This window comes from Psittacula echo (genome assembly GCF_963264785.1).
Source record: "Psittacula echo genome assembly, chromosome: 4".
Taxonomy (NCBI): Eukaryota; Metazoa; Chordata; class Aves; order Psittaciformes; family Psittacidae; genus Psittacula; species Psittacula echo.
In genome coordinates, this window is record NC_137738.1 from 6,068,587 (window position 1) to 6,096,257 (window position 27,671).

At 35.4% G+C, this 27,671-nt stretch overlaps 1 protein-coding gene across 3 annotated transcripts in view; it reads left to right on the forward strand.

Moving 5' to 3' along the window:
- Window positions 1–27,671, forward strand: part of LRPPRC (leucine rich pentatricopeptide repeat containing) — a gene marked incomplete at its 5' end in the record, with an annotated part of 80,400 nt that overhangs the window by 26,893 nt on the left and 25,836 nt on the right. For all 3 annotated transcript variants that reach the window (XM_080614881.1, XM_080614882.1, XM_080614883.1), the window contains 7 exons: window positions 893–1,023; window positions 2,440–2,525; window positions 4,186–4,390; window positions 12,599–12,723; window positions 13,344–13,450; window positions 25,374–25,442; window positions 25,704–25,794. In XM_080614881.1, coding sequence (XP_080471007.1) covers window positions 893–1,023; window positions 2,440–2,525; window positions 4,186–4,390; window positions 12,599–12,723; window positions 13,344–13,450; window positions 25,374–25,442; window positions 25,704–25,794 — 814 coding nt within the window. The remainder of the gene's footprint in view (window positions 1–892; window positions 1,024–2,439; window positions 2,526–4,185; window positions 4,391–12,598; window positions 12,724–13,343; window positions 13,451–25,373; window positions 25,443–25,703; window positions 25,795–27,671) is intronic.

Below are 27,671 nucleotides of genomic sequence, written 5' to 3' on the forward strand. Positions count from 1 at the left end.
TCCAGTCTCTTATATCTAGATTGTCAAGCAACTGATACATGCACTAGTCATTTGCAATTCAAATATTACTAGGTTGTTAATGCAGGGATTGAAATTCCATTTTCCTGCAGGAGGAAAGCTCTTCTGAGATAAAGGGTCTCTTGCCTTCATTCGGCAGGCGTCCAGCTGTAGTTTACATTCATTTAGTGTGTGTCTGTAATTTGTGGGGTATCACCACACTTTTATTCAGTTTCTCGGTCAGTATGATCCTGCCTATAAAGCTGTATATATAGGAACAGTAACAGTTGTGCAGATGATAGCACAATATTCTGTGTTCCTAAGAATACAATTTAGAAAGAGTGATTCTCAACTATCTGTCTCTACAATTTTGCTTGTGAAATAAGACTAGAAGCAAACACCCATTGTAAGTTCAGAGTGGTGAAATGTATGAATAGGAAAGTAGGAAAAAAATGAGCTTTCTGTGGGATCATTAAGTAGTTTCTTACTCTTTAGAAAGTAGTTTTGTTATCTGTTTGGCAATGTGCCAGGTGAAAGTTGTTACGAATTCCAAATAAATAAGAACTGGTTTAAAATTTGGGTCAATCATTTTATGGTGTGTGTCTGGATTAAAAAAAAATAAGTCTTAGATTAAAACATGCTAGAAATACAAAGCAAGAAAATATATTTAGAAATCTATAAAAAGAATCTAAAAGGTATTTTAGAAAAATACTGATTTCTGCAAAATAACTTTCACTCTTAAAATTTCTTATTCATTAAAGCACTGTTTTCAAATGTGATCTTGTGCTACTGAAAGTACTAAAGCAGCCATGTAATTGCACACAGAACATAGAAGAATCATAATGTCATACTGACTTTTCCTCTAGTTCACATCTTTGCTTTGTTCCTTTTTTAGAATATGCAAAAAGCCCTTGAAGTGAAAGCCAAATACGAACCGGACATGGTTGTCGGTGGCTATGCAGCCTTAATAAATTTGTGCTGTCGACATGATAATGTAGAAGAGGCAATGAACCTGAAAGAAAAAGTGTAAGTACACCGGCACTGAAACATGTCACAGAGATTTATGCTGATACACAGACCTTGTTGAATTAAGTAGGTTGAGTATTAACCCCCTCATCCATTTTTAATTAGTTCTCCCCACCAATGTATGTGCATTTAAAGGAGTCATGGGTGTGGTTTTTTGAAACAAAAAATTTGCCTTGTATAATTGAACATCAGAAACAGCTACTTTGTATGGTCAGTAATTATTATTTTATTCTTTTTTAAGGCAAATTGCTATGTAGGATCTGGTTTGGTTTTATTTTAAATGTACCTTGTGCCTGTATTGAAGCTTGGCTGAATTTAGGGTGAAAAAAAAGTACCTGCATTGTCTTAGAAAGCACCTAGAATGTGTTAAAAATGCACTGCACCTGTATTGTCTTTAGAATAGCAGTGTTTGAGTGACGTTATTTTAAAACTGTCAACAAACATTCTACTTAAAATTTTTCATCTTCAGAGCTTTGTATCTTGGCCATAAAAATTAGCTCCCAGCTAAAACATACTATGTGTGTGAGTTATCCCAGAGCAAATTCTTGCAAATCATGTTTCTATTTGCTCCTTTCCCTTTTTCCCTTAAAAGCCTCATTCCAGTCTGATGCTGCAGTGGATATAGAACAAGTTTTGTGTTACTTTTCTCTCGTATTCACTCACAAACTATTTGCTCCAGGTTTACAGTAGGTTAGCAATCAGGTGCTCATTAAACCTTGCTAGTCTTTGAAATTATGCAAAATGATTGTGTTATGAATATCAAGAAGTTTGCCACTCTGCAAATAATGGTAGCATATTGGTTTTGACTGTACTACTGCTCTGGCACAGCCCCATAGTGAGCCTGCGTGAAGTAAAATTGAGTCTTCTAGTGGAGCTTCACTGCAGTAGCATGTTTTTACTGATCTGCCTCGCATGTAGCATGATATTGCTAAGAAGTGACTCTTTGAATTGTTACAAAGAGAAACAACAGTGAATGAATGAATTTTAAAAGTTCCGGAAAAAAGAAAGCAAACACATAGCAGGAACTTCAAAGTAGTAGCTTTTAACTTGTTACTACAGGTAAATAGCCTCTCACAGAAAAGAATACAGCCCTGCCTGAGCTATGTGGACTGAGTTTTCTTCCCAGGCTTCTGGGAAATACCCTATTTCATGCAATAACTACCAAATAATGAAACCATTTGGTTTTTTAAAATATACCTTTTGGGTTTTGGGGGTGGGAAGGTGTGTGGATAGTATTTTTAAATCATGTTTAATGATGCATCTTTTAAAGTCTTACTAGATTTTCCCCTTAACACTTCTATAAATTTTAGCTCTCAGTGCTATTGTTTTGTTACGTAGTTTTGAAAGTAAATCTTTAAGTTGAATCCATGAAATGTGAGCTGCTGTTAATACAAGTTTTAATGTCTTAATTTCTAGCTTCCCTAAGAATTCACCTGTTGCTCTCGACACTCAGAAGTACATAGCGCTGGTAGAAGTCTTAGGAAAGCATGGTAGACTAGAAGGTAATCTGTTTGCTTTCATTGTGTGTTTCTGCTATATAATAAAGGTATCGTGGCTGAAGAATAAAAATGTGAGTTGATATTAATGGTATATCATGTCCTGAAAAGTGCTTGAACATTTTGCATACAAATTTGCATGTGAATTCAACCAGAGATGCTTGGACAGTGCAGGCCATTAGTTTTAATGGATTGGCAAGCTTGTCATTTACATTTGCACAGCTCAGTGCTTTTTGCATTTCTGCAGCTAGTTTTTATTAGCATTGCTGTTTGGATTGAGTTTGAAGATCATGACTTATGGCACAAATTGCGTATGTGCCTAGACTAATGGCTTTGTTTTTGCTTAAGAAGGTCTGAAGGCTGAACATAAAACCTATAAACATAACCTTCTCATAAGAGCCAAGTACTGCAAAAAATCATTTAACTTTTTATAAGGTATATATTTTTCTGTTAGTATTCTTTTATGTGTTTGTTACTGAATTTAGAGTCAGATCTGTCAAACTGCCTGGAAATTTTGGCTTTTAATGAGTGTTCTGCAAACTGCCTATTTTGTATTTCTAGGTGTTTGCATTAAGCTGTTAGCTCTTTAATTTCTGTAATTTAGTCTAATATAATTCTGTAATTTACATGATTTGGTTGATCTTTAAAAGAACTGTAGGCTGTGTCATCTATTTTAAAAGGTGATTCTGAACATTGAGTTCTATGATTTTGTAGAAGTCTTAGCACCATAAAAGCGTGGTCCAAGCCTTAGACACAAAAGGTTGTATTTTTATATTAAAAAACTATACAATAAAATTAAAAAACCCTATACAATAAAATTAAAAAGCAGATGTCTTTTTTTTTTTTCTTGTAAGATCTTTCTTTGAAATTTGTCTTGGCCTCTTATTAAGCTTACTGTTAGAAAATAATAAAACAAAGCTGAGGTCTTCAAAATCATAATAAATCAGATTGTGACCACCTCTGCCTTAAAGCAGCTTGAAAAGATTAGCTTGCTTATAAGAGCATAAATGTCCTCAGAAAATAAAACAGTTCGTAAATGTAGCCAAATGTAAAGTGGTCAAAACATTCCATCTGTGCAATAATTAAGAACATTATAAAAATGCACTTATTCCATATACCAAAATGTTTATTTCTGCCTTACTAATGAAGCTTAATGAACCTAATGTTTTAACATGCAGTCTGTTAGAAAGCTTTCATTGGCTGTCCTTGGCTAATTAGTATCGACACAGCAAACAGGCCCTATCGGTATCAGACCATTAGTCTGGCTGTATATACAGTGTAAACATATCTTTATTATCTGGCCTCGTGACAAGCCATCTGCTGAAGAAACAATGGAGTGATTTAGCAGATGTTAGCATCGAACGATAAAAGCATCCATTTAGTAGAATCTTGCAGCTATAGGGCAGACTGTACAGGGTTACGTGGTGCAGAGTGGGCACACAGTTCCTATCTATAATTTGTAGTCAAAGTTGCAGCAAAATGATAAAACCATGCTATTGTGGATTTATAATTGTAGTCTCGTTTAGAAATGCAAGTAGTAATTAACTTGAAATCGGCATTATACGCCAGAATTTGCATTCCTGCTGGGTTTGAAATGCTGTTTTAATAGCAGTTTGTTTTCCCTACATGAAATTACCTAAGGGTCTTTTGTGTTGTTTCATTGTAGATGCTATTAACATTCTAACGGAGATGAAAGAGAAGGATGTTCCTATCTCAGACAGAACAGTTGCATCTTTTTTCCGCATCCTTAATGCCGCTGCCATGCGAGGTGAAGTTGAAACAGTGAACCGATTACATGAGACCATTGTGAACCTGGGGCTGGCAGAGACTGCTGCCCTTCATTCCCCTCTGATTACAGTTCACCTTGAAAAGTAAGCTATGGTTGGGCTTCAGATGAAACAAGTTATGTATTTGTGTTATATGACCTGTGTGCGCTACGCACAGTTACACATACATGTTTGAAAGTGCTTCTGCACATAAAAATGAAATCACGTGCATGCACATAAGGTACTGAAGTGATTTAGGAATAGTAACTTATGAATATGGTTTAGATAAGTATTTTCATCAGTTATACATCACACCATGGCTCTGGGAGCAACAGCTGTGTTTTATGTACACATCAGAAATTAAGTGGCTATATATTGGAATATTCTTATAATAGTTGGTTCTAAAGTCTATCTGACAAGGTAGCTATTCAGAGCGTGATAGCTGTAGCCTCAGCTCTTGTGGCTAAGTGGCATGTGTTTTCCCGTCAAAACAGCATTATTTTGCTGTGCCATCCAGTGCATCTCAGGTGAGTCGAAGGGCAGTTGTCGAACACCAAAATATTTTTAATTCACATAACTCAGATAATTTGTTACTGCCATGTTACTGAATTTAAAATTCAGAGAGAGTACTGTCTGATTTGTCTTGTGCTCTCTGGGGTTTGGTTTTGGTTTTTTTTTTCCCATATATACTTTTCATACCTTTTAATAGAGAGAAGGAAGTTCATACATTCATTCTGTCAGGAAGTAATTCCATGTGTCATGTTCCTTTGCGTAAATTTTCATTATGAGGTGTAAGATATTTGAATGAATGTACGTATGAAATACGTAACAATTTCTTACTAAAATTGAGCCAAGAGTCCCTTTTCACTTCCTTTGCCATATGCACAATCCTTCTATTTTTTTCTTACGTTATTTATGTTGTTGCTGGATTTTAATCTCTTGCAGCTAGAGTGATTGATCAGTTTCTTGCAGTTCAATTCACATATGCGATGTTCTTGGCTTAAATATAATGCCTATGAAATAAACGATTTTTTTTTATAGTATTCTGAAGCTTAACCTCAAAGATGCGTATTTCTACACATTTCTGTTAACATGTAGAGTTTTTGGGTTCTTATGAGTATTTTGGGTGTGCAGTGTCCGGATAATGTTTTCTTTATTCAAAATTCTTGTCAAAAAAATGTACCTTGATAGATGCGTGTACATTCTCTTCTAAAATAGTGTTTTAGTGTAGTGGTCAACAATTAAGAATACAGTGTATATCTCTTCAGTCAACGACACTGCCTTGGTTGCATCACAAGACAAGGCAGATGTTTATGAAAGTAATTTAACTGCAATCATATGTAACTAATGTGTCGGAAAAATATCTGATATGCTTTGCAGTGTGCAGTGAGAGCAGCTGCATTTTACATAATTGCTTTATGCATGTTGACATGCAAGTTGTACATCGTGCTGCTACTTGGGTTCTTTTCACTTGAGAAGTAGTGTATAATGTAAATAAATATATGATCATATTGTGGATGCAGAGGGACACTAAAGAGTCTTATTTTAGTGTGATTCCACAGCCTTTTGGATTATAAATGTTTGGTAAAACTTTTAAGGATTTTTTTTTAGGGTTTTTTTGTTTTTTGGGGGTTTTTTTTAGGATTTAGGGACCTTTTTATGGGACTAGATTTTTAAAGGAAAAAATAATTCCATACTGTGGAACTGTATTGGCTACAAGTCATTGGTACTCAGTTGTTCAGCTTACTGTATTTCATATATATAAATATAATTCAAAGTGAGCTCATTTCCTGTGTTTTTTGGGGGGGACCTTATTGGTGAAGAGACTTGCTTCCTCTCCAGTGTTAGAACAGAAGGGGGAAGCTTTTTCCACATAATTTGCTTGGGAGGGATAACTAGATTTGACTTTGGTTTTATATGTGTGTGTGTGTGCACGTCTTGGAGATGTTAAGAGTTTTTGAAAGTTAGGAGTGACTGAAATAAGTGTTAGTCATTTCTTTCAGAAGTAGTGCTTAACTATTTGCCATCCTAGAGCTCAAGTATCATACTGAAATGCTGTCATTTAGCTGCAGGTCATCAGCATGCCTCTCAAATTAGACACAGGATACTTTTTAATGTTCCACAGCAGTGGTTATGCTGGTGTTTTGTGTTCTTAATTTATTTCAGACTTTTTAATTGCTTGCAAAATAAATCTGTGATTTGCTTTTGAGGATTTCAGCAATTGTAGGTGTAAAATGTTTTTATCTACCCCTTTTTTTCTGTACCAAGTACTGGATACTCTGAAATTCTTGTTGAGTCCTGTTGCATATTAAAAGTGACAATTGACAGCAGAGCATGGAAAACAAAAAAATTGTTGATGATGAACAGTATAACTTGTCAAAAGCCAACAAAATCTAATATTCTAGTGGAATGGGCATTTTGCTTTTAATGTTTTGAGAAGTATTTAACTGAAGTAACTAGAGAAAGAACTCATACTACCTTGGGGTTTTTTACCCTAAGTGAATTTAAGGGGAGCCACCCCCTGCCTTTAATTGCATGATACTTATGACTTTGAGCAGTTTCTCAAGGTGGTGAAGTCACATTAAAAATTGATACAGTCCACGTGTGGAATCTTGCTCTGTCCTTCAAGGTGATCAGCCTGCCTTGGACAGGATGACAAAAATCTTCATTTCTAAAATCTGCAAGGATGTGAAAAGCTTGCGCTTTTTCTTAAAACATGGCTTAGTTTTGAACCGTCTTCCAACTGCTAATAATTGGAAACAGTTGTGTTACCTACACCACATAAAAATTCCTACAGTTTTGATGATGGTTTTGGCTTTTGCTTTCTGTACCCACTGTCACAGGAAAACATGAGGCAGTTTACAAAACTGAAGAGCTTTGTGAAGCTAACTGCTCCTGTGCTTTATGATTCTTTGGTAATACCTATTACAGGATGATAAATGAATGAATGCAGTAACTACTGATGATTTTTTTTCTTTCTTCAAAAAAGCTGCACAAGTCAACTTTCATACAACGCAAAATAGGAATATGTGTCTTAAAAACTTGATATGGTTCCTGTATGTTCATTAACAGAAGTTTGTTTCTTCTCTCCTTTAATAATACCACCTCAGAGAAAAGAAACAAACCAGAATGGTTTCAAGTTTGAAATTTACCAGTTCTCTATTTTGCGAGTGCTCTTAAGCAAAGGAAAGGAAATTTGCAGGTAAACTGTGAAAACATTGTTACATGCTGTAAGAGTAAAATATTTTGTAGTTTTAAGTCAGTGAATGCAAGCAGTTAATAGCTGTGTATTAAACAATCAAAAAGCTATAGCTCGGTTGTGTCTCTTAAAATATGCTTGGTGAATTTTAATACAGCATTGTCCAGTAAAGCATTGTGTGCGCTGGTTTGTGATTAATCTTACACTCGTTTAACTTCTCATGTAGTAGATACGATACATCCTGAGTGTAGTGCCTTGGCAGTTTTTCGTCTGTTCTTTTCATGGAGTTAAATTCACCTATAATTTTGTTTTGAGATGATTCTGTAGCACATATAAGTTAATTGACTTTTGAATTTACTTTTTAAAATAGGCATCTTTTAAAATTAGGTGATACGGGGGGGCGGGGCTGCCTCTAGTGGGAAGAAGTTTTTTTCCTAATTTGTAGTGGCTTTATTTCAGATATTTGTATTAAAACTCGTTATGTGTTGCAGTGAAATCAGGGATGTTTGCCTCTCTTACTCCATTATTGCAATTAGAAATTTAGCATCATCAGTGCCAAAGGACAAAAGTGTCTCATTTGCCCTATGGGGACAGGACAGTGATAAGATGATTTTTCGTCAAGGATCATTGGGTCGTAATTAAGTTACATTCATGGCTATTGCTTTTTGAAGGATGATTGGTAAATGACAGGCTTCATGTGCTTGGTACGGACAGTGTTCACTAGGGTTTTTTCTCCCTCTGTCAGAAAATCCTGTTGAGTCTGATAATGTAAATGTGGCATTTTATTCTGAACAAAAGAGCAGGGAAATGAGCTATCTTGTCTAATCATTCAGTTGTTTAACACCGACTTCCAGTTTAGACTCAATTGGCTGGAAAGCACTTGACATGTGAAGTTAGTGCTGTTCCGAACGCATGTTTGAGTAAATTTTAAAGTAAGTGACAGCTAAATTGTACCTAGGGAAATTACAAAGCCTTCAACACAGTTAATTTTTTGGGGAGGATTAGTTGTAATTGCAACACCAGTCTCCTTGAAGATTCCTTAGTATAGCAAATGAACAGAAAAACATTTAGCTCTTTCAAGAGCCCGTTCTCTTTTAACAGAATAATTTTTGTAAAGCTGATTGTACCTTGCTGAATTGACTTCCCTCTACACTAACATCTGTTTCAGATTTGTAGAGAGGGATTTGTTTTACTAGTCTATCCTCCACCCCCCAGAGTCCTCTTTTTTCTTTTCTACCTCTAGTGATTTCAGGTTTGAGAGCTTTTCAATCAGTAAACCCCTTAGGTAAATTGCCACTTCACTAAAGCTTTATGCATAATGTTGCAGCACTTCATTCCAATTAAAATCAATATTTGGAGTCTTATTTTTATCAGGCGGACTCTCTGGTTGGGAAAGTTGTTTATTACAAGTAAAAGGGTTAGATTTAGTGCTGCATTCTTGAAGCAAGATGGGAGTGGCTTGTTGAAATTGAAGGGGGATGTTATATCCATGCATGTTATAGCCAGTCCTGCCACAGAGTGTGTTCTGCAAATGTTCAGGCATCTGAGTAGTTTTGTCTCTTGAAACAGCTTTGTGTGAGTAAAACTGCCCATGCAGATAGTTTTGAAAATTGCGCCCGGTAGTATCTTGGACATCATAGGCATCCTAAAGAGAAACCAAATGAACCCACGAACTTACAATATCTTCACCCTAGCACAATTTAATTGAGAAATAACACCCAAGTAGGACTCTTCTGGAATTACATGAGGGCTGAGCATAATACAGTGATGACTAAGGCCTCTTCTGTCATTCAAAATAATAGTATATCTTCTTTTTAAAATAACAAGTTTCAGTGAGAGGGAAAAATACACCTAATCTTTAAGTGGAACAGTTATTAGCCGTGGACATGTAATATTTGTGAGTAACATAAAGCTGTAGTATCTGGCCAACTCAAAATGAAGCATGGATCAGCTGTGTTCCCATTTTAAATGCTGTTTTGTCTAGAATGACACTGGAAATGAGATTTTGCCAACATGGCTATGAGTGTATAGGCTTTATTTCCTTTTTGTCTTAGTAATTTTGGACCAGGCTTTTATTTTAGTGCTATAGTCAGTATCTTTTTGGGAAAATAAAAGGGTTTTTGCCGTGCACAGGTTCTTACAAAAAGGCTGCTAAATAGTTTCAAATGTATGGCTATTAGTTATCTTAAAGACCTCAAGTCTAAATACATTTTCTTAAAATGTGAAAAGTCTTTTTTTGTGCAGGTTTTGGTTTTGGTTTGTTGGGGGTTTTTATAATTAGTCATAACAAAACCATTAACCTGTTACCCACACTCAAAATTTGAAGCCCACAGTAAGTTCCTGATTTTCATTTTCATTCATTTGCCAACAGGATTGTAGAAACTGCTTACAAAAGTAGTTGCCGGTACTTACTTGGAATTAACTGCAGCTTGTGACAATTAAGAAATACTGCGAATTGTTGAATAAATAATATTAACTGAAGTACAAGCATAGGCTTGATGTTTTTTTTCTTTGCAGTGGCGGTATGAACAATTCTTTTCTAGAGGCTGAACTTCTGTACCTTTCATTGTTTTATAGTTGGTTATTGCCAGTTTTGTCATTTATCAGTTTTATAAACCTTGTTCTCTAGTAAATGGTGAATGACTCATTGGTTGCTTGAATGCAACTGAACAAATATATCAGATTTCAATAGATTCAAAACAAATGTCTAGTAAATTAGTATGTAAGATACTGACCTCCTTAAACGCAGATTTACTCAGCCACCTTTGAGCAATAAGTACCAGTATTTCCATTTTTATCTCAGTTCTCTGCTGACATTTTTCTCTGAATATACAGTATTAATGCCTTCAGTAGTACACGTTTAGAGGCTAGAAAACTGTTAATGTTCCTGTTTGAATGGCATTCTGATTATTCATTCATTTATTGAGAACTTTGACCTAAAAACAGTCACTGTAATCCTTCAGGAATACAGCCGAGACAATACCATAGCTGTTTGAGGATCAATCTGAAAAGCTAGGTTTATCACTGAAAACTTTAATTTGAATGTATGAATGTTGTTGTGCCTCCTTACAAATTGAGTAGTTTTCTGTAAAACTGGGTTGGGTTTTTTTTTTTTTTTTAGATGTTAACTGAACTTGCGTCTAAAGCAGGAGAAAAATACTGATTATATAAAGCTTTATATCTGTCTATGGTAACTACCATAGTATTTCTCTTTTATGACAGTAATCTAGCCTGCAACATCTACTTGCAGTTTTGAAATTAACCTGTAATTTAGTCTTCACCCCAAATGACAAAAATTCAAATGACTCCATGGGGTGCCAGAAGATGCACTGTAAACAGGGCTCGGTAAGGGGGATAAGGTAGAAATCCATCATCTTAGCTTCATTTTCAGAATGCCAGTATTACTGAACAAAATGAATTCTTCTGCGTTTTAGTCTTTTTTTTTCTTTTTTGTTTTTAAATATTAACCTAAATGGAGATTGTAATATTTTGTAATCTAGATATTTATTCTTCGAAAAAAGCAAAATTTGTGCTGCATAAGAAATGCAATGGGAGGACATCTGAATTTGGCTTGTTTTAGCAGTAGTGTCTTAATTTGTTGAGGTTCAGTTGATCAATTAGAAAGTTAATTCGGGAATGCAAAATCATTATTTCAAGTCAGTTTTATTATGGCCTTCAGCTGTTGCTGCTAAGTGGTTTCATTATTATTTTTAAAAATTCTTTATTTCTTTCCTTGCCTGCTTCCAAACAGTTTTTATTTGATAAGCATTTTAAAATCTAACATACATTGTTGTGGGCTGTTTGGCTGCTTACTAAGGTTCATGCATGTCATTTTGCTTGGTTTCAATTTCAGTTCAAACCTTCTCCTTCAAAGAATAACTTCAGATACTGTTTTATCAGTGTTCCAGTGGTTGTCTTCTGTTGGTTTTGGGTTGGATTTTTGGTTGCTTTTGGGGGGTTTTGGGTTTTTTTCTTTTTTGTTTTGTTTTTTTAGCTATAGTTGCAGTCCTTTATAAAAGGGTCTGCAGCAGATGATGTAGTTTTGTTAGTTGCACAGTAGAAGAAGTTAATTTGCGTTTTGTTGTTATTTTAAGTTCCAGATCTGATTGTTTTGATGGCTTTGCAGTTTTGTATTTTAACTGTAGATACTTCTGAAGGTGTTTATAGTTAGGTTAAAAATTAAGCAAAGGACTGACATAACAAAGATGGAAATACCGTGCTTCTTACTGGTACTTAACTGCTCAAAGGCTCCTGAATAAGCACATTTAAGGAAGTCAGCATCTTACACACTAATTTGCTGGTACTGTGGATATGGAATAGTGCTGTGGCTTTATGTGACATAGGCCAGCGTAAAATACATTTTGGTACCTTAATATATTGTTGAATTATTTGTAAAAAATACATGGCCAAAAATCCAGTATCCATTGGATTCATAACTTTATATAGGATGGAAAAATGCTAGCCCCTCAAATATGATGAAATGGAAATCAACGGATTATTTACAGCTAGTCCATTAAGGTGTAAAGCAAATGTGAAGGAATCTGAAGAGAGCTGTGGTTATCTTGCTTGAATCTGGAGATACGTACTGAAATAAAAAAAAAAGTAGAATTTGGAAAAATTTTAGAGCGCTTAAAAATGTCTAAACAGACTTTTGGAAGTAATATAATATGCACAATATTACTTATTAACAAAAAAAATAGAACTCTTAAATACAAACTGAAAGTTCCATAGAATTGGGGTTTTGTCATGATAGTACATAGCAGAACTTAAGTTTTACTTCAGAAGTTAAGTACATCTAATGATGAGCAACAGTCACACCTTTGTTTACTTTGTAGTGAATAGTGGTGATGCAGTCAAAAGTTTAAGCCAAGAGGTTTAAGCATAAATCTGTAGCTTGTTTTCATGCGTGTGGTTGTCAAGCATGGTATTTGTTTGTAGGAAAACTTTTACCTTTAAAAATAACTGTAGCATATTGATGGGGAAATACACTCTTGGATTATAGACTGCTGAATGAGTTTTCCTTGGAATTTTCAAGACTGAAGTGGGTTCAGCATGCACTGCTCCTGCTTGTAATGTTTGATTGTTTTTATTCTTGTTTTATTTCATTCCACAAGGGATGACATGCCTGCGGCTCTGGAAGCGTTAATGAACTGTTACAAGAAGTATGGTAAAGTTCTTCAGCTTCATAACATCTACTGCAGACTCATAGAAAAAGGAGATTCTGATCTTCTTCAAAAGGGTTAGTTGCATGTAGTCAAACACTGTCTGATTATGTAGGATGTGTTCTGGAGGCTTTTTGTTCCAGGATTTGTGTATCATTTCTTCCAACTGAAAGAAAAAAAATGATGAGTGTTTATATGTGTAACTTAATATGAAGCACCTGATGCCTACATTCTTCAGATGGAAACTTGATATTAATTTTAAATGCAGAGAACTAGAATGTTTGGATAATACAGCATCGAACTTTCCAAGATGAGTGCTAACACTTGTTCTAGCTATGTATATTACTATGAAGAAACAACTCAATACTAACAATAGTAAAACAACACAATTTTCAAATAGTTGTGCAGTTAAGAAATCCTATATCCTCACTCTCTACAAGTAGAGAGAGAATGCCAGTATATAGTCTATTTTGTTGAGTGTAATTCAAAATGCTTTGCAGATAAACATTCAATTGCAAAGCTACAACAAATTGTGTAATGTGTTGCAATAATTCCATATGCTTCAAAATTTATCTCGGTATGGCTTATTCTTGTAGGTTTGAGATGCTTGGAAAACAGTAGTATTAACAAAATCTGATGTATGTATTAAAATGCTTCAATGTTTTTAGTAAACTAATGAGTTTTATTCTCTCTTCAGTTTCAGATTTTATAAGCAGAGAATATGGTGACATGATGGCTCTTTATGATCTCTTCTTCGCCTTCTTACAAACAGGAAAATACAAAGAGGCCAGGAAGGTCATTGAGGTGGGATTTTAAATGTAGTACTCTAATAGTGGAGCTATTTAGACTCTTAATTAGAAATATTTAAAGTTTTTAACCTTTAATTAGACTTGTTCTGATTCATGTTAATAGAATTCAATCCCAGTAATTAAAAAAACCCTCAACCAGCTTTATTTTGTATAATCACAGTTCAGAAGAGAATGAGTCTTGTTGTATATTGAAATTGTTTCCTCACTTTCTCAAAATTGCTGTTATATATCAAAATGATATTTGCATATTAAATATCGGATTGTGGAACAATTAAATTAAGCTGGCATTCCTGGGTGTAAAGTTGCTAATCCTCTTTCCGAAGGAATTCTTTGTTCTTAAAAGCAGTGGAATTTAATTTGCTGCAGACCATGCTCAGATTTATTTGTAATGCTTGTCTACAAGTTAATCAGCCAAACAAGCGCTGTCTGCTACTGTTTGGCATTTAATTTAGCATTTCTTCTCTCTCTCTCTTTTCAGGATAGTAAGCAGCTTATAGGAAGTGGTAGGTGACAAACTTGGTCTATTTAGGATTAGTATATTTTATCTAGACTTGATTGAAATTGTGCTTACTGAAATTGATAAGTCAAAGGGGCAGCTGCAGAGTCTGCCCAGATTGTGATTATTTTTCTTCTTAACACAGTTGTATGTTTTCAAAATGCTGCCTAAGTTTTCTAGTTAATGTGTGGAAAGAGACATCTTGCAGAAAAAGTAATACTTAGTCCTCATTGTTTTTGTCATATACATATATGTATACATATACTACTCTAACCTAATTTGGAGGGGTTTTTTTCCCCTAAGACAAAGTATACTTTTTTCCTAATTCCCCCTAGAATATTTGAAATACCAGTTATCCCTAATTGAATTATCTAATAGAATTCTTGCTTTTAAGAAATCTTAACTGAGTATCTGCTTGTTTGTCTGCAGTAGAACAATACTGTCCTGCTTGGGGTGTGTGGGAATTGCTAGGCACAATGTTAAAGCATTGACATTTTTGTCTGAAGTTTTTTTGGAGCTTGAAGTCTTGTAATACAGAAGAATAGAAATAGTATCTGACAGAAGATGACACTGAGGAATTGAGTTCTTTTTATAATTACTAAAGCATATAGGAGGTAAAAGGATGAAATCTGATATTTGGAAGTAAAATTGAGTAAAACTGGTACTTGATGTGATATAGCAGCTGTTTCTTTCATACTGGCATTTAATGTCTCAAAATCGGTGGTGGGAGTTCAGCAGCCATGAGGAGGATAGTAAGCAAATAATTGAATTGTTTGGGCTTTGAAACTTTCCTCATTTTCTTAGTGGGTGCCAAATTGTCTCTGCAAATACTCAGTATCTGGTGATGAATCATAAATTATTGCTAATCACAAACAGACCCTTAGAACACCTGATATCTGGAGACTAAATTGAAGTTTTCATTGCTTTTTGTGCAATTTATAGTAGGTTTTCTTGCTCTTAACAAAATTCCATTAAGTATGAATTAGTTTTATATATGTTGTTGAGAAAAAAGGTTTTAAATTCTGGAGTTTTTAGGACTATAGGAATTTAGGTAGGAATAGCATGTATGTATTTTACCAGTGGATAAAGCAGCGCAAAATCAATTACTATACGTTGTGTTGTATTTTAAGTATGCATTTATTATGTAACAATACATTAAGTATTTTCAAATACTTTTTTTCCACAGGTTGGGGGAATCTTAAAATTGGTATTTTGCTGAATGAGAAAATAGCTTTTAATGTTTTAAACCATTAACAAGTTATTATTTTCTTTTCTGTGTGTTGAGAAGTCAAAGCCTTAATTGGTAAAACATGGAAGATGGAGTGCAAGTTGTATGTGTATCCTCTTCTTTAGTCCAGTGGTTTTTGCAGCTTTATTACTTCTGCTGTTGGTCGTCTCAGGTTGTTATTCAACTTTCCTTTCTTGTGAAAGTGATCAGTTGGTACTGCTTTCTCTTTCTAGATAATGTTGCATGTCAGGCATAGATTACCTTTCAGCACATACTTCTGTCACGTATTACTGAATATGGTGGTCAGTTGATTTTACTGATATCATTTATTTTCAAAGTATCTACAGCATTAAGAGTATCTAAAAGGGTAGTAATGAAGCTGGAAAGAAAAATTTCTGTAGGAGCCTCTAAAATGAAGACCACAGAGGATACAGTCACTTAAATGGGGTTTTACTCATTGGGAGACCACTGCCTCTGCTTGCACTTGCTATTTTTAGAAATCAGAAGTACACTAGATGCTTGCATGAAACATTGTGACAACCTCTGCTTTGAAAAACTTGAAACTCAGGGTCGCAGGAATAAGAAGATAACTTTTGTATCTCGACCTTTGGTTAAGTACAATTGGGTGGCAATGGTGGGAAAGGAGAAGGGTAAGATTTGAGTGAGATTATAAAAATTAGGTCACATTTGTGTATGTACATTAACATTCACAAGTGTGCTGTGCATGAATATATATATGGCATATTGTCATAGCAAGAAAGCTGAAAGCTCTGGAGCTCATCTGCTTGCTGGAAGGACATCAAGGCTAAGTAGAAAATGATAGTATAAAAGATGATGTAAGGTGAATAGAAAGGAGATGAAGCAAAGAATGCATGTGACCAATACTAGAACAAGTAAACTGAATAGTGTGCTAAGTTTGATGGTGTAAGTCTACTGAAGTGATGCTAAGTGGAAGAGAAGCTGTGATTGAGAAGGCTGTTTGGGGGCAGGAAATGGAACAAGGCTGTAAGGCTTTACGGAGTGGTTGGTAAGGTAATGGTTTTTACAATGTTGCTTGACTGCCTTCTTAAGGTTTTGAAAGTCTGTTCTTGTTCTGAGGCAGTTATTTACAGAAGAAAGCCTGTCTCAAAGACAGTACTTCCAAATGAGGTACCCTTGGCTGCTCTGTAAAGTCTATTTTATTCTAACTGTGCCTGGAGATTCCTGAGCCCATTAAGTTGTGCTAGTAAATGGATGTGTTGGTAGATGCTCTTTTGTTTTCCACTGGGAACGTGTTCTGTCATTGGGTGCTGTAGTACATCAAAGCATGATTTATTCTTCAGTTCTTAATTGCACATCAACTAATAAGTTAACTTTTGTCTTGGGTCCTTCAAAGGTGATCATGTCAGAACCAAGCTGGCACACCTCTCTCCTTGCTCCTTACATTAATGTCACATGCTAGCTTGCTTTTCCTTAGAATGTTGCACCAGCTCTGAGGAATGTACTTCTTCTCCCTTCACCTGTTACTCTTTTCTTCTCTGTGCATGATGCATGGAGGTTTAAAGATTTCACTGCCTAAAGCAGTTAGAATATAGTTGTTGTCTGTCATTTTGGTCCAGTTTTAATTATTTGGTGATCTCTCAATTTTGCACTGGGATCTCATACTTGTAGCTGTTTCATCTGCATGATGGTTGAGTATTTTGAGACTCGCCCTATTTTCATTTATTATTCATGCTGAATGCAATTATGAAAATACTCTCTTAATCTGTGTATAATTAAGTCCCTGTCCACGCTTGGCTCTTTCTTTTAGAGTTACAAGACTTATGATTAAGTACTGTAGTAGTCCTGCAGCAGAGTTTCAAGCAAGCCCTTCTGTAAATCTGCTTCACAAAAGTCTAAACCACGTTTTCATGGTACAAATGAACACTTTACACCTGTGGCTAAAGTATGCAAGGTTTTAAACTGGTGTCAAATCCATTTCTGCACTGATAAAATTGATAAAAACAAACACCACTTTAAAAAATGGTATCAGGTCACTGGCATTTTTAGTTGGGAGCATATGGTCTCCTATGATAGGAACTGGGAGCTGGTAGAAATGTTCAGCTGTCTTTTGTTTGACAGTTCTTGAAATCTTTCTAGATCAAATCACATTAGCTATTAAAATTGTTTCTTCAATGAAGGAGTAAAGCTCTTGGTCTTGCTCTGTAGTTTTACTAGAAATGAAGGCTAAGAGAGGATTTCTGTATTTGGGATATAGGGAAAGATCTCAGAACTGAATAGCAAATTTTTCTGGTAGAAGATCAGCCTGTATGAGTTTGCTGCCACTAGAGGAACCTCCCTTGGCAAAATGGCAATGCATAGTGCATGGCTTAGGAATTGTTTTAACTGGATTTTAAGTGTGATACTTTCCTCTCTTTCTGCTACTTTTTTCTCTCATAGCAAACGTGTAATTTATATTTAATAGTTAAATATCATACCATATCTCAAGACATTTTTGTTAAGAAATTATGGACAGATGGCTGTGAAGTATTTTAATGAAATGTGTTCCAATGTGAATAAATGCAACAAAAGGTATTTGCTGCTGAAATTCAAGGCTTGACAAGAGAACTGTTTTGGGTGAGTTTAGTGTACAGGAATATATCTATCAACAGATGTCAAGTTAATTCAGGAGGTAAATAGATTTAAGCAAAGAATTGTGACATCCACTGTCAGCAGACCTCAAGATACCAGTTGCCACTGGATTTAGTCTACCATTAAAAACAATGAGAATATTTGTATTTGCTATTGAGAGATTACAATCTTCTTTTTTTCCAGATTGCTTTTATTTTTTAAGAGTCTACATCATAAAATTGAGTCTTCCTGATTTTATTTTTATGGAGATAAACTAGGGGGAAAAAGATGCTTTCTTGATGTGTGACAGCAGGATTTAGTTTGTGGAGGGTTTAGGTGTAATTTCATGTGGGTATATCTGGTGTCTGAATTTGCCTAGAAAGACTTATTTTTGGTCCTGTTGAGAAAAGGGTTGAGGTTATTGGTACAAAATCTAAATATTTGTGAATGTTGAATGCAAATTGCATTAGATAACAGTGGTCTGAGATTGAGGAGTAGTTTGTAGGGAGTGTAATAGCTTTTACGACAGTATCTGTATACGACTGAGGGAGGGGAAAGGCTGAAGAGCTTTCAGGCACGCGAGCCCTGTAACTACAAGAAAAGTTTTTAATTTTCTTTTTCTTACTATTGGGTCCTATTAGTCTTAATAAAAGCATTACCTCTGCTTATGAAACTCGACACTAATACAGCTATTAGTGAAGCTGGCTTTTGTGTTCATGCCTATGTACATGTGTGCATGTGGGTTAATTAAAAAAAGGGTGCTTATTACGTCAGTGCGTCTTATTTAGAAGTTCTTAAGTACTGCTTTCTTAAAAGAAATCAAAGGAATATGTTTCAAATGAGTAAATTCGGTAAAGGAGATGACTACTAAACAAATTCCTTCCAGAAAGAGAGAGGGTAATGTTTGGGATGTGGGGTCATGACAAGAGCTGTGCGGGATGTTGTGTTAGAGGGAAGATGCTACTGAGTTTTATAATACTTTCTTCATTCATCACACAACATAAAACCACGTTACAATACAAAGAGAAAATTTTTGCTGTTTTGAATTTAGAACATCCTTGAGGATTTTGTTTTGAGCAGGGGTTTTGCATATTTTTGTCACTTTTTTCTTCCGATATGATTATTGTTGTGAAGTTTTCTAATTGTCTCATGATTAATTTTTAAAATAATACTACTATACTGCAATATTTACCTTGGAAATCTTACTGGTAAATGTAGAATATTCCAATAGCGTTTAAGCATACACCAGTCTCAGTTGTCATGAGTAATGCTAAAGTTGTAAAGCTTTTTCCTATTTTTATGTAGGCATTTTTGGAAAATAACTTAAGTTGCCTTATATTTTTCTCAATGTCTGCTAACGTAAAGCAGCATATGTACCTGTTTCAAGTGAACTAAATAAAATCACAGGTATTTACTAAACAGATACTCATTGTGTTGGTAAATTCAGTGAACTACGTAACTGTTAGAAGCTTTGAGGCAAATACATACTTAAGAAAAAAAAGAAGGCAAACAACAGGCCAACAGTAAAAACTCTCCCAATGGAGACTGCAAGCTCTCTTATTTTTCTTATTATGAACTACTACTGCTTTTTATGTAAAAATTAACCTAGTTACAAGTAGGCTAGTTGCTGCCTTGGGTGATTGTAGCATAGGCAGAAAGGAGAGCATGAGTTTGAATTGTAATTGCTCCCAACAGAAGAGTTAGAGGATAAATATGTAGATATGTGTCCCTTTGTCTTTCATGGAATATCTGGTAGTGCAAATATAATATCAAATATACTATAATTGAGTAGGTTTTGAAGGCATTATTTGCAGTGGAGCAACTGATAATCTTCAAAACTTTGGTGCTGCATAAGAGCACTTGCCCTTCTTATCAAACATGAAAAGTAGTTATATTGAAGATACAGATTTTATTGTATTCAAGTTTTCATTTATCACTTGGCCAAAAAGTTGTGTGAGTGTCTGGAGCTTTCAGATGAGCTTCTCATTAAAGAAATCGGTATTATGGGAGTCTGGGGTGTGTTTAGTCACATTTATTTCTGGGCAAAATAGCTTACAAAGAACAAAAGCAATTACTCTTTTAGAGAAGTCCCATCTTGGTTACGAGCAGTTTGCAAGGTTTTGTTTCTTCTGTTTAGAAAGGCAGAAGTTAATGAATGGGAATTTCTTTCCATGACATCACCAAAGAAACTATTTTCTGAATTCCCAAGAGCTAAACTTTTTCCAAGGCAGAAAATGAACTTGTGGAAAAACCTTGCCTCTCAGCCATGTACTGCTGTAACAGTGTCATCCTGGTAGTACAATGACTTAAAGAAAAGCTGAGCTGGAAAGAATCATAGAATCATAGGGTGGTTTGGGTTGGAAGGGACCTTAAAGACCATCTAGTTCCAACTCCTCTGCCATGGGCAGGGACACCTTCCAATAGACCAGGTTGCTCAGATAGATTATATGATTGCACCAGAAAATAGGAATTTTGATGCACAGATTAATTTTAGATCACTTTAGTCTGTAAAGCTGCATCTTTTACAAACTTCTGGACTATTCTGTAAAAGTTGGTACATTCAGAGCCAGTAATCAAAATTTGTCCATCTGTATTTTCTATATATGCCACTGTGATGCTACACTTACATTATGCCATGAAGATTACAGTGTAAGAAATAGAGCAAAGTGGTATACTTGTTTCATATATAGCAAAACAAATGTAAGACTATTTAAAAAATGTTAAAGTATATGTTTTAGTGTTTGATTTTTTTGAAATTAATGCATTGCCATTTGAAGGTGGAATATTTAATAAGAGAAGTATAACCAGTGTAAAGTAATTTTAACCATCTCATCTATCAACTGTACTTAGATGACTACATAAGGTATAGAAACTTTATAATCTGCATATTTTGTTCTAATTTTTGATGTAGTACACCTTCTGTTTAGTAGAAGTGAGGACTTTTGCCAAGAGTTTTAACATAGAGGAAGATTAAAGCATAGCATACAGTGTTTATTCTGTAAAACACTTTGTTCAAGTAAGCTGCCAGGCAGAAATATCCCAGGCTTCACTGAAGCTGCATAGAATTTGTGAGAATTTCATGGACATTTTTGTGGAATCAGGGAAAAGTCTGTCTTTAAATTAAGAACTTCCCATCAAATGTTCTGTTTTCTCTGATGCTTATGTTAGAGTGCGCTGTTAGAAATGACATACATCAGTTCTCGTAGTTGTCTCTTCAAGGCTGTCTGTTTGGAGAAGTAACGCATTTTCTTGCAAGACATTGCTTTGGCATCTAAATCTCAGTAACTGGTTCTGGTACTGGTAACATAAGTCTGTTATGGCTTTTGATGTAACTCATCATGAAACATTCTTTTACCTTCAGCAGCATTAGCTGTCTCTTATTATTACTGGCTTTTTCAGCTGCAGAGAGAGGAATGAATGGTTCTACCCATCCAAAAATACCATCAGACAGTGCAGCCTGGATGGTGTTTATAAAATTGAACTTTTTATTTTGAACGTGTTTGGATTGGTGATTTTAAGTGGAATTGTTTCCCTAAAGAAAGAGTGAACTTTAGGAAGAAAATGTAAGGATTTAGAAGAAAACATAAAGCACTTAAGGAGGCCAGAGTTAAACTTGACTGGTTGGAATTGGTGTGTTGTTCACAATGAAGTTTCACTGTGAAAGGCTAGAATTAGCTGTCCAGGATATCCAAGCAGTGCATAGTAGCAGTTTGTTAAAGTGCAGTGTTGGAAGGTTAGAACAAAAGTCATCCATCTCGTGTTATGTATATGCCAAATGAAAAGCCAGCCACTTCTGCTGGCTTTTAAATAATTGTGCATTGTGAGCCAGCTATAGCAAAAGGGGTGTACTGGAAACTCTTAGTTTTCTGAAAGTCCTATTTTTTAACAATACCACAGGGTTTCTGGTCTGTTGGGTTTTGTGGGTTTTCTCTGCAAGTATTCTGTTTAAAGAGAAAAAGGTTGCTTTAGGCAAGTAGAGAGAAATAAATATTTTCCATATGTCTTCTGTAAAGCTTTTTTTGCAAGTAAAAAAATAGTGTTGGTCTGTTAGCTTAGCAGTTACAGAACACTAAACCAAACCTGAGTATTTCCATAATTATCTAAAAATCTGGGAAAACATCAAATAGATTCTTCTCTGATAGGTCACTGTTTTCCCAAGCCATCTGTTTTCTTTCAGCTGTAATAGATAGAAATTAGCTCAAATAAAAATGTTAGTACAGAAAGCACCTGTCTGAAGTGACTGGTTCTAGGAAAAAGGCAAACAAACCAAATGGATTCAGTATGTTAGGATTGTTGCATTCATGTGATTTTTGAGTACTGCTTGGCAAGAGTTGTTCTAAAGATGCAGCATATTTTTGCCCCTTCTGGTTAGTTTTCCTTTCTGTATGTTAAAATATAAAGTCAGTAAGTTACTGTAGGGTCGTAAGTTGAGCCTCAGGAAGGTAGTGACAAATGTGATCAAAAGTATGGAATGGTTTCTATAGGAGATATGGCTAAGTTAGGGGAGTTCTGCGTATTCTGGAAAAGAAACAGTGAAATAGAGAATTATTATATACCACAGGGAATTATACCACTCGTGAAATTAATATGAAATAGAAAGGATAAAGAAAAATCAATTGTGCATTGCCTTCTGATACAAGTAGAAACTAGTAGCAGCTAGGCTGAAAGCAAACAAGAAGTGGTAGTGGTTGTTTTCTGCTTAAGGTAGTTGATGCAGCCTTTTGCCAAAGGATCTTAGGAATGATAAAACTTATGGGATTCTAGGGGCAACCAGAAAAGTTCACGGAAGAGAAATCACTTTCTATAAACAGTGTGATGCCCTGACCCTCTAGTTGGGGAGTGAAAGAGCACTAAAGGGGAAATGTTGCTGGGTTTTCTGTCATTCTGTATTCTCCTATAGGTACTGTTAGGGAGTGAAGAAGCTAGATGAACCTTTGGTTTGGTAGAGCACAACTGTGTTGCATTCCAAGAGAATGTAAAAGCTAGAAAACCTCCATGTTTAGTTTATATAATGTATGAATTGCTTTAGACTCTAAATAGTTGTTTGATTCTTTGAAGGAGTGAATAGCTTAAAAAAGAAAACAACCCAAACTGACTGAGAATAATAGGGGTTTATTTTTTTTTTTCTCCATTGAAACAAGCAAGAGCAAAATTGTAAGAGGAGATCTGGGTGAGTAATGAGAATAAACAGATTTTTACTTAATTTTTTTATAACTTGCGTTTTTCTTTTATTCTATTTAGTCTGCTGCATTGTAGAAAGTCTGCTCCCTGCTAAATGCGATGTTTAAAATGCCCTAAGATGGTAAGGGATAAGCCACAAATATGGACTATCAGGCAAGCCCTGGAGATTTAGTTAATCTGACCTAGATGTTCTTTTGATGATTGAGACCTGCAGTATGTGAAAACACTTCTCAATTTCAAAATGAAACACAAGGATATCTGTTGTATAACTCAGCTGTCCTTGTAGTGACAGCCACATCAATCATTTCTGAACAGGAAAGGATTTACTATAAAAAGTTTGTAGCTTTGAGTTCATTGGCATTCGGATCAGCAATGATATTGGAAGTTGTAAGTGAATTCAGCATTTGAATTTTACAATGTCCTAAAGAGGATTAGCTACAAATGCAGGCAACGTACTATTTTCTTTTTCATTTTCAAGAGCCTGTTGTATAAGATGTTAATTCTTGACTTAGTTTTCAGCATATTTTATGTGAAACTGCTTAGTAGCTCTTAAAGAAGCATTGAACAGTATCTATAATCATAAATGTGGGGGGAAAAATGGGAAAAAAAAAAAAACAACAAAACAAAACAAGTACCTGGAAAGCAAAAATGTTTTTGTATACCACTTTTGAATACCTGAGAAAGCCACTATTTTTCTGTAACCTCCTGGTATGAGACTATAGTGCAGTTAAATACAGAGAGAAGATGCCCCATCTTGAAGAACTAAGGGGTTAATGTCCTATTTTTTTGAAGACCTTACAATTGAATAAAATGGCTTGGATGATTGCTAGGATTATATGGCCTAATATTTAGTCTACAGAACACTGTTTCCTATCTATTTAGCAGATTCTAATGGGTTTGACTGAAGTTTTGCATGGTGGTTTCTGATATAACCTGAATTATTTCAGAAAGATGTAAAGGTAATAATTTTGCACTTAGGAATATGGGAAAAGGAAATTATCTATGTTAAAAAGACATGAAAAGGTAAAATGACTTTTTCAATGGTAATTGTTTCCACTGTTTTGGAGCTGAGACTCAGTATTTCTCACAGCTTCTTGTTCGAGCTGCCTCTTTTGTGCTAAGTGGTGTTCAAATTTTGGAAGTTGCACTTCATGTTTAAACAGTAGAGATTTCTTAAAATATTAACAGCTAAAAGCCTTCATGAGTCAAAACACACGTTTCTCTGTAGGGATGAACAGACATTTCCTTGGAATCACTTTGAGCTGTATTAATGTGAATCTGGACACCTGAAACGAAAGCAGAATACTCTCTGTAAATGATCCTTGTGCTAAAACAAGAGAGTATAAAGTAAATCTAAGTACTTTGTGAGAGGGAAGGATAAGAGGTGAAAATGATGGATGCTTTGTGCACAGTTTCCTTGTATCATATGTTTAGATATGCTGGACATAAGTGCTGGCATGTCTGTAACGTGTTTCTTTAAGGACTGCGAATTTTCCTGTGTTTAAGAATTTATTTAAGTGGAGGAACTAATATTTTGATTGTGGTCAGTGGTACTGAGATGGCACAGTCTGTACCAGTAGGAGCTTCCAATGACTGAAACGTTTTTGAGATTGTATTCTGTAGCTATAGTCTGCTCAAAATGAGAGGAATGAACAAGCAGAGGCTCATCAAACCTGAGAAAATTAGTAACAGAAAGAACTAGGACATATTGACTATTATACATCAATTCTTTCATGTACAAAACTTCAGTAAGTCTTTACTCAGGGTTTTTTTTGCATGGGATAAGAATTGCCTTACAGTAGTATACCTGCCACCTGCATGGCGGCACATTGCAGTTGTAAGAATTACTGCTCTATGAATTCTTGCTTTTCTTAATGAGCAGTAGCAAGAGAAGTCAGTATCAAAAGCATGATTGGTATTAGGTGTTACTTGTTGTAAGAAAATAGCTAATGTTAGCGAAGAAGGGGTACCAGTTGGTGATGATGTGGCTGAGAGGCATGGTTTTCTAGTTGCTAAGGCGTTGCAGTGGTGTTGAATACAAACATTCCATTGTGGAGACAGTTTGGAAGTATTTTGTGTAATTCTCTGCCACAAGTAATACAAAAGATTACTGTGGGTAATAGGAATAATACTCTATTACTGTGGTGGTAGAAGTTATTTAACATTTCAGCTCATCTGAAGTGTATTTTAAATCAACTCTCTTGGCAGTGTTCAACACAGAAGGAAAACGTCTTCAATAAACTGACTGCAATTTTTAAGTCTCTTATAAATGTAGCCTAACTTAATTATTTGTGAGCTTGTAGTCTCATTCTGCTTTCAAACAAAACAAAACAATCTCAAAACTATGAAGTTCTATTGACTTTTCTTTTCCTAAGAATGTTCTATGTGAAGTAATGCGTTTCTTCTTTTGGAAATATTTTACAGACTCCTGGCTTGAGAGCCCACTCTGGAAGGCTGCAGTGGTTTGTAAATAAGTGTATATCAAATAATCAGGTACGTGGCTTGTATGATGTCTTCTATGTAACTGTCATTATAGTCCAAGAAAAATTGTTTGGAAGTATTTCATTGCTTGAGTTTTATGTTTGTGAAAGGACGTGTGACAAGCTGATGGGGTGAACTTAATGCTCTCTGTAAATGCTGGTGTGTACTTAAACCAGAAATATTATTTTAGCTGAATGCACACAGCATGTAAGTGCACGTACACAGAAAAATAGTTTGGCTGAGATATAACTGTGTTCTTCTCTCTTTTTAAAGATGGAGGCGTTGGAACAGTTAGTAGAATTAACTCAAAATCTGTTTGAATGTGATAGAAATGAGATGTACTGCTCCTTGCTTCAACTTTGTGGTAAGTGAGCTTGTGATCTGTTTTGGTTTGTGTTTGGAGATAGGAAATAACCCTGAATTGCAGAGTTTTATCCTGATACGCAATAAGCCTGGATACCATTTCTGAGGCATGTTGTGAGAGAGAGAGTACAGGGGACTTTTGACACTTTCCTAGAACTTACATAGTCCAAGTCTTTCGATTCATTCTATTGCCTTGTGTCCTAATTTGAAAGTTTACTCTGTTTTGGTTTTAATAAGCTTAAAGAAGTAAAACTGCATATTTGTTACATCTTCATAACTGATAAAGACCTGGAGTCTTCTGAATTTGATCTGGTTTGGAAAGCTGCATTTTTAACTTATTTTTTCTTCACCATCTACAATTTAACTTCTGCTTCATTTATAGAAACATAACAGTTTTTAAAATTGGAAGGTTCTTTCTATGCTAGAGACTTAGTGTAGGATAGATTTATAGTGTTTTTAATTTCCTCTTTTTATGTATTTTTCAGTCTGTGCTGGGTTTGTTACTCAGTCAACTAAAACTAAAAAATTCTGGAAGCTTCGGTTATTTTGAAATCTTGAAAATATATGTGTGTGTATGTATAAATGGGCCATTACAGCAATTTGATATATTTAGTATGGCAAATACTTGCACTTGAGCTTGAAGTAATTTTGGCCTGTTCCCCGTGTGTATTTTTGGTTGGCTAGAACTAGCAATGTTTTCTTTTCGTACGGTAATAAAAGAGGCTTCTTCCCCATTCCACTTCCCATAAGCAGAAGAGATGAGTACTTCCACAAAACAAATGACAAGAGAACTCTTGAGAACTTTGTTACTTTCCATTTCCTGAACAGCCTTAGCTTCAAAATCCAACTATAGCATTACCCAGTTCTGACTTTGCACATACTGGTTCACCATCAAAAATCAAGTAGGCCTGAAAAGCAATGTTGGCTCAACAGGGAGGGAGCCTTCCTATTTCCCTACTCATCGTGTTCACCTCTGGCAGTGACTAAGTCTGACAGTGTGCCTGCTAGGAAGAGAATTCTAAGAAGATACAATTTATCAACTTCTGTCATGCAAAATCTTCAGTCGTCTTTCAAAAGACAAAACCAATTCCATCTATTCAAAGAAGTGGAAAACATTTGTGGGTTTCTGTCACCATAAAACACAAAACCCATGCACATTCCTGTTTTCAACCATTTTAGATTATCCGTTGAAGCTGCTCCATGCACAAGCACAGTAGAAAGTAGCCATAACTTCATATCTATTTTAGGCATATAAAAAAAAAATACCATCTTGCCCAGGCTGTGATCAAAAATGTAGAAGGCAATCCATTTGGTTTTTTAGAATCACAGAATTTATGCTGGAGTTGTAAGCCTAGCCCTTTCCCAGAACTTCAGTTAGATCACATCATGTCCTTGTCTAGTAAAGCTTTGAGTGCCTCCAAAGTTGGAAATCGAACAGCCTCCCTGGGCAACCTGTTCCAGGGTTTGATCATCCTCAGACACTCTGTTGCTGCAACTTTTAAACATCAGCTTTTATACTTTGCTGTGCACTTCTAAGGAGAGACTGACTTGCTCTTCTCTGTAACTTCCAGGTAACTAAAGACAGCAAATAGTCTGCCCTGTTAGCCTGCTTTTCTCCAGGCTGCCCAAAATTCATCTTCTTTGACCTCCTCTTGTTCCTCATCTGCTCCAGCCCCATGTCTGTCTTGATGGCGAAATTTGCTCCAGTTCTAGCATGTCTTCTATAATTGTGGAGCCCGGAGCTGGACACAGTCCTCTAGCCCTCATGAGGCTTCAGGGACACAGGCACAGCACATGAAAAAGTGCTAAGAAATTCTCTGTCATACTCTTCTAACTGCCATAATAATCTGCCATAATCAAAATGTTATCTGCAGTATT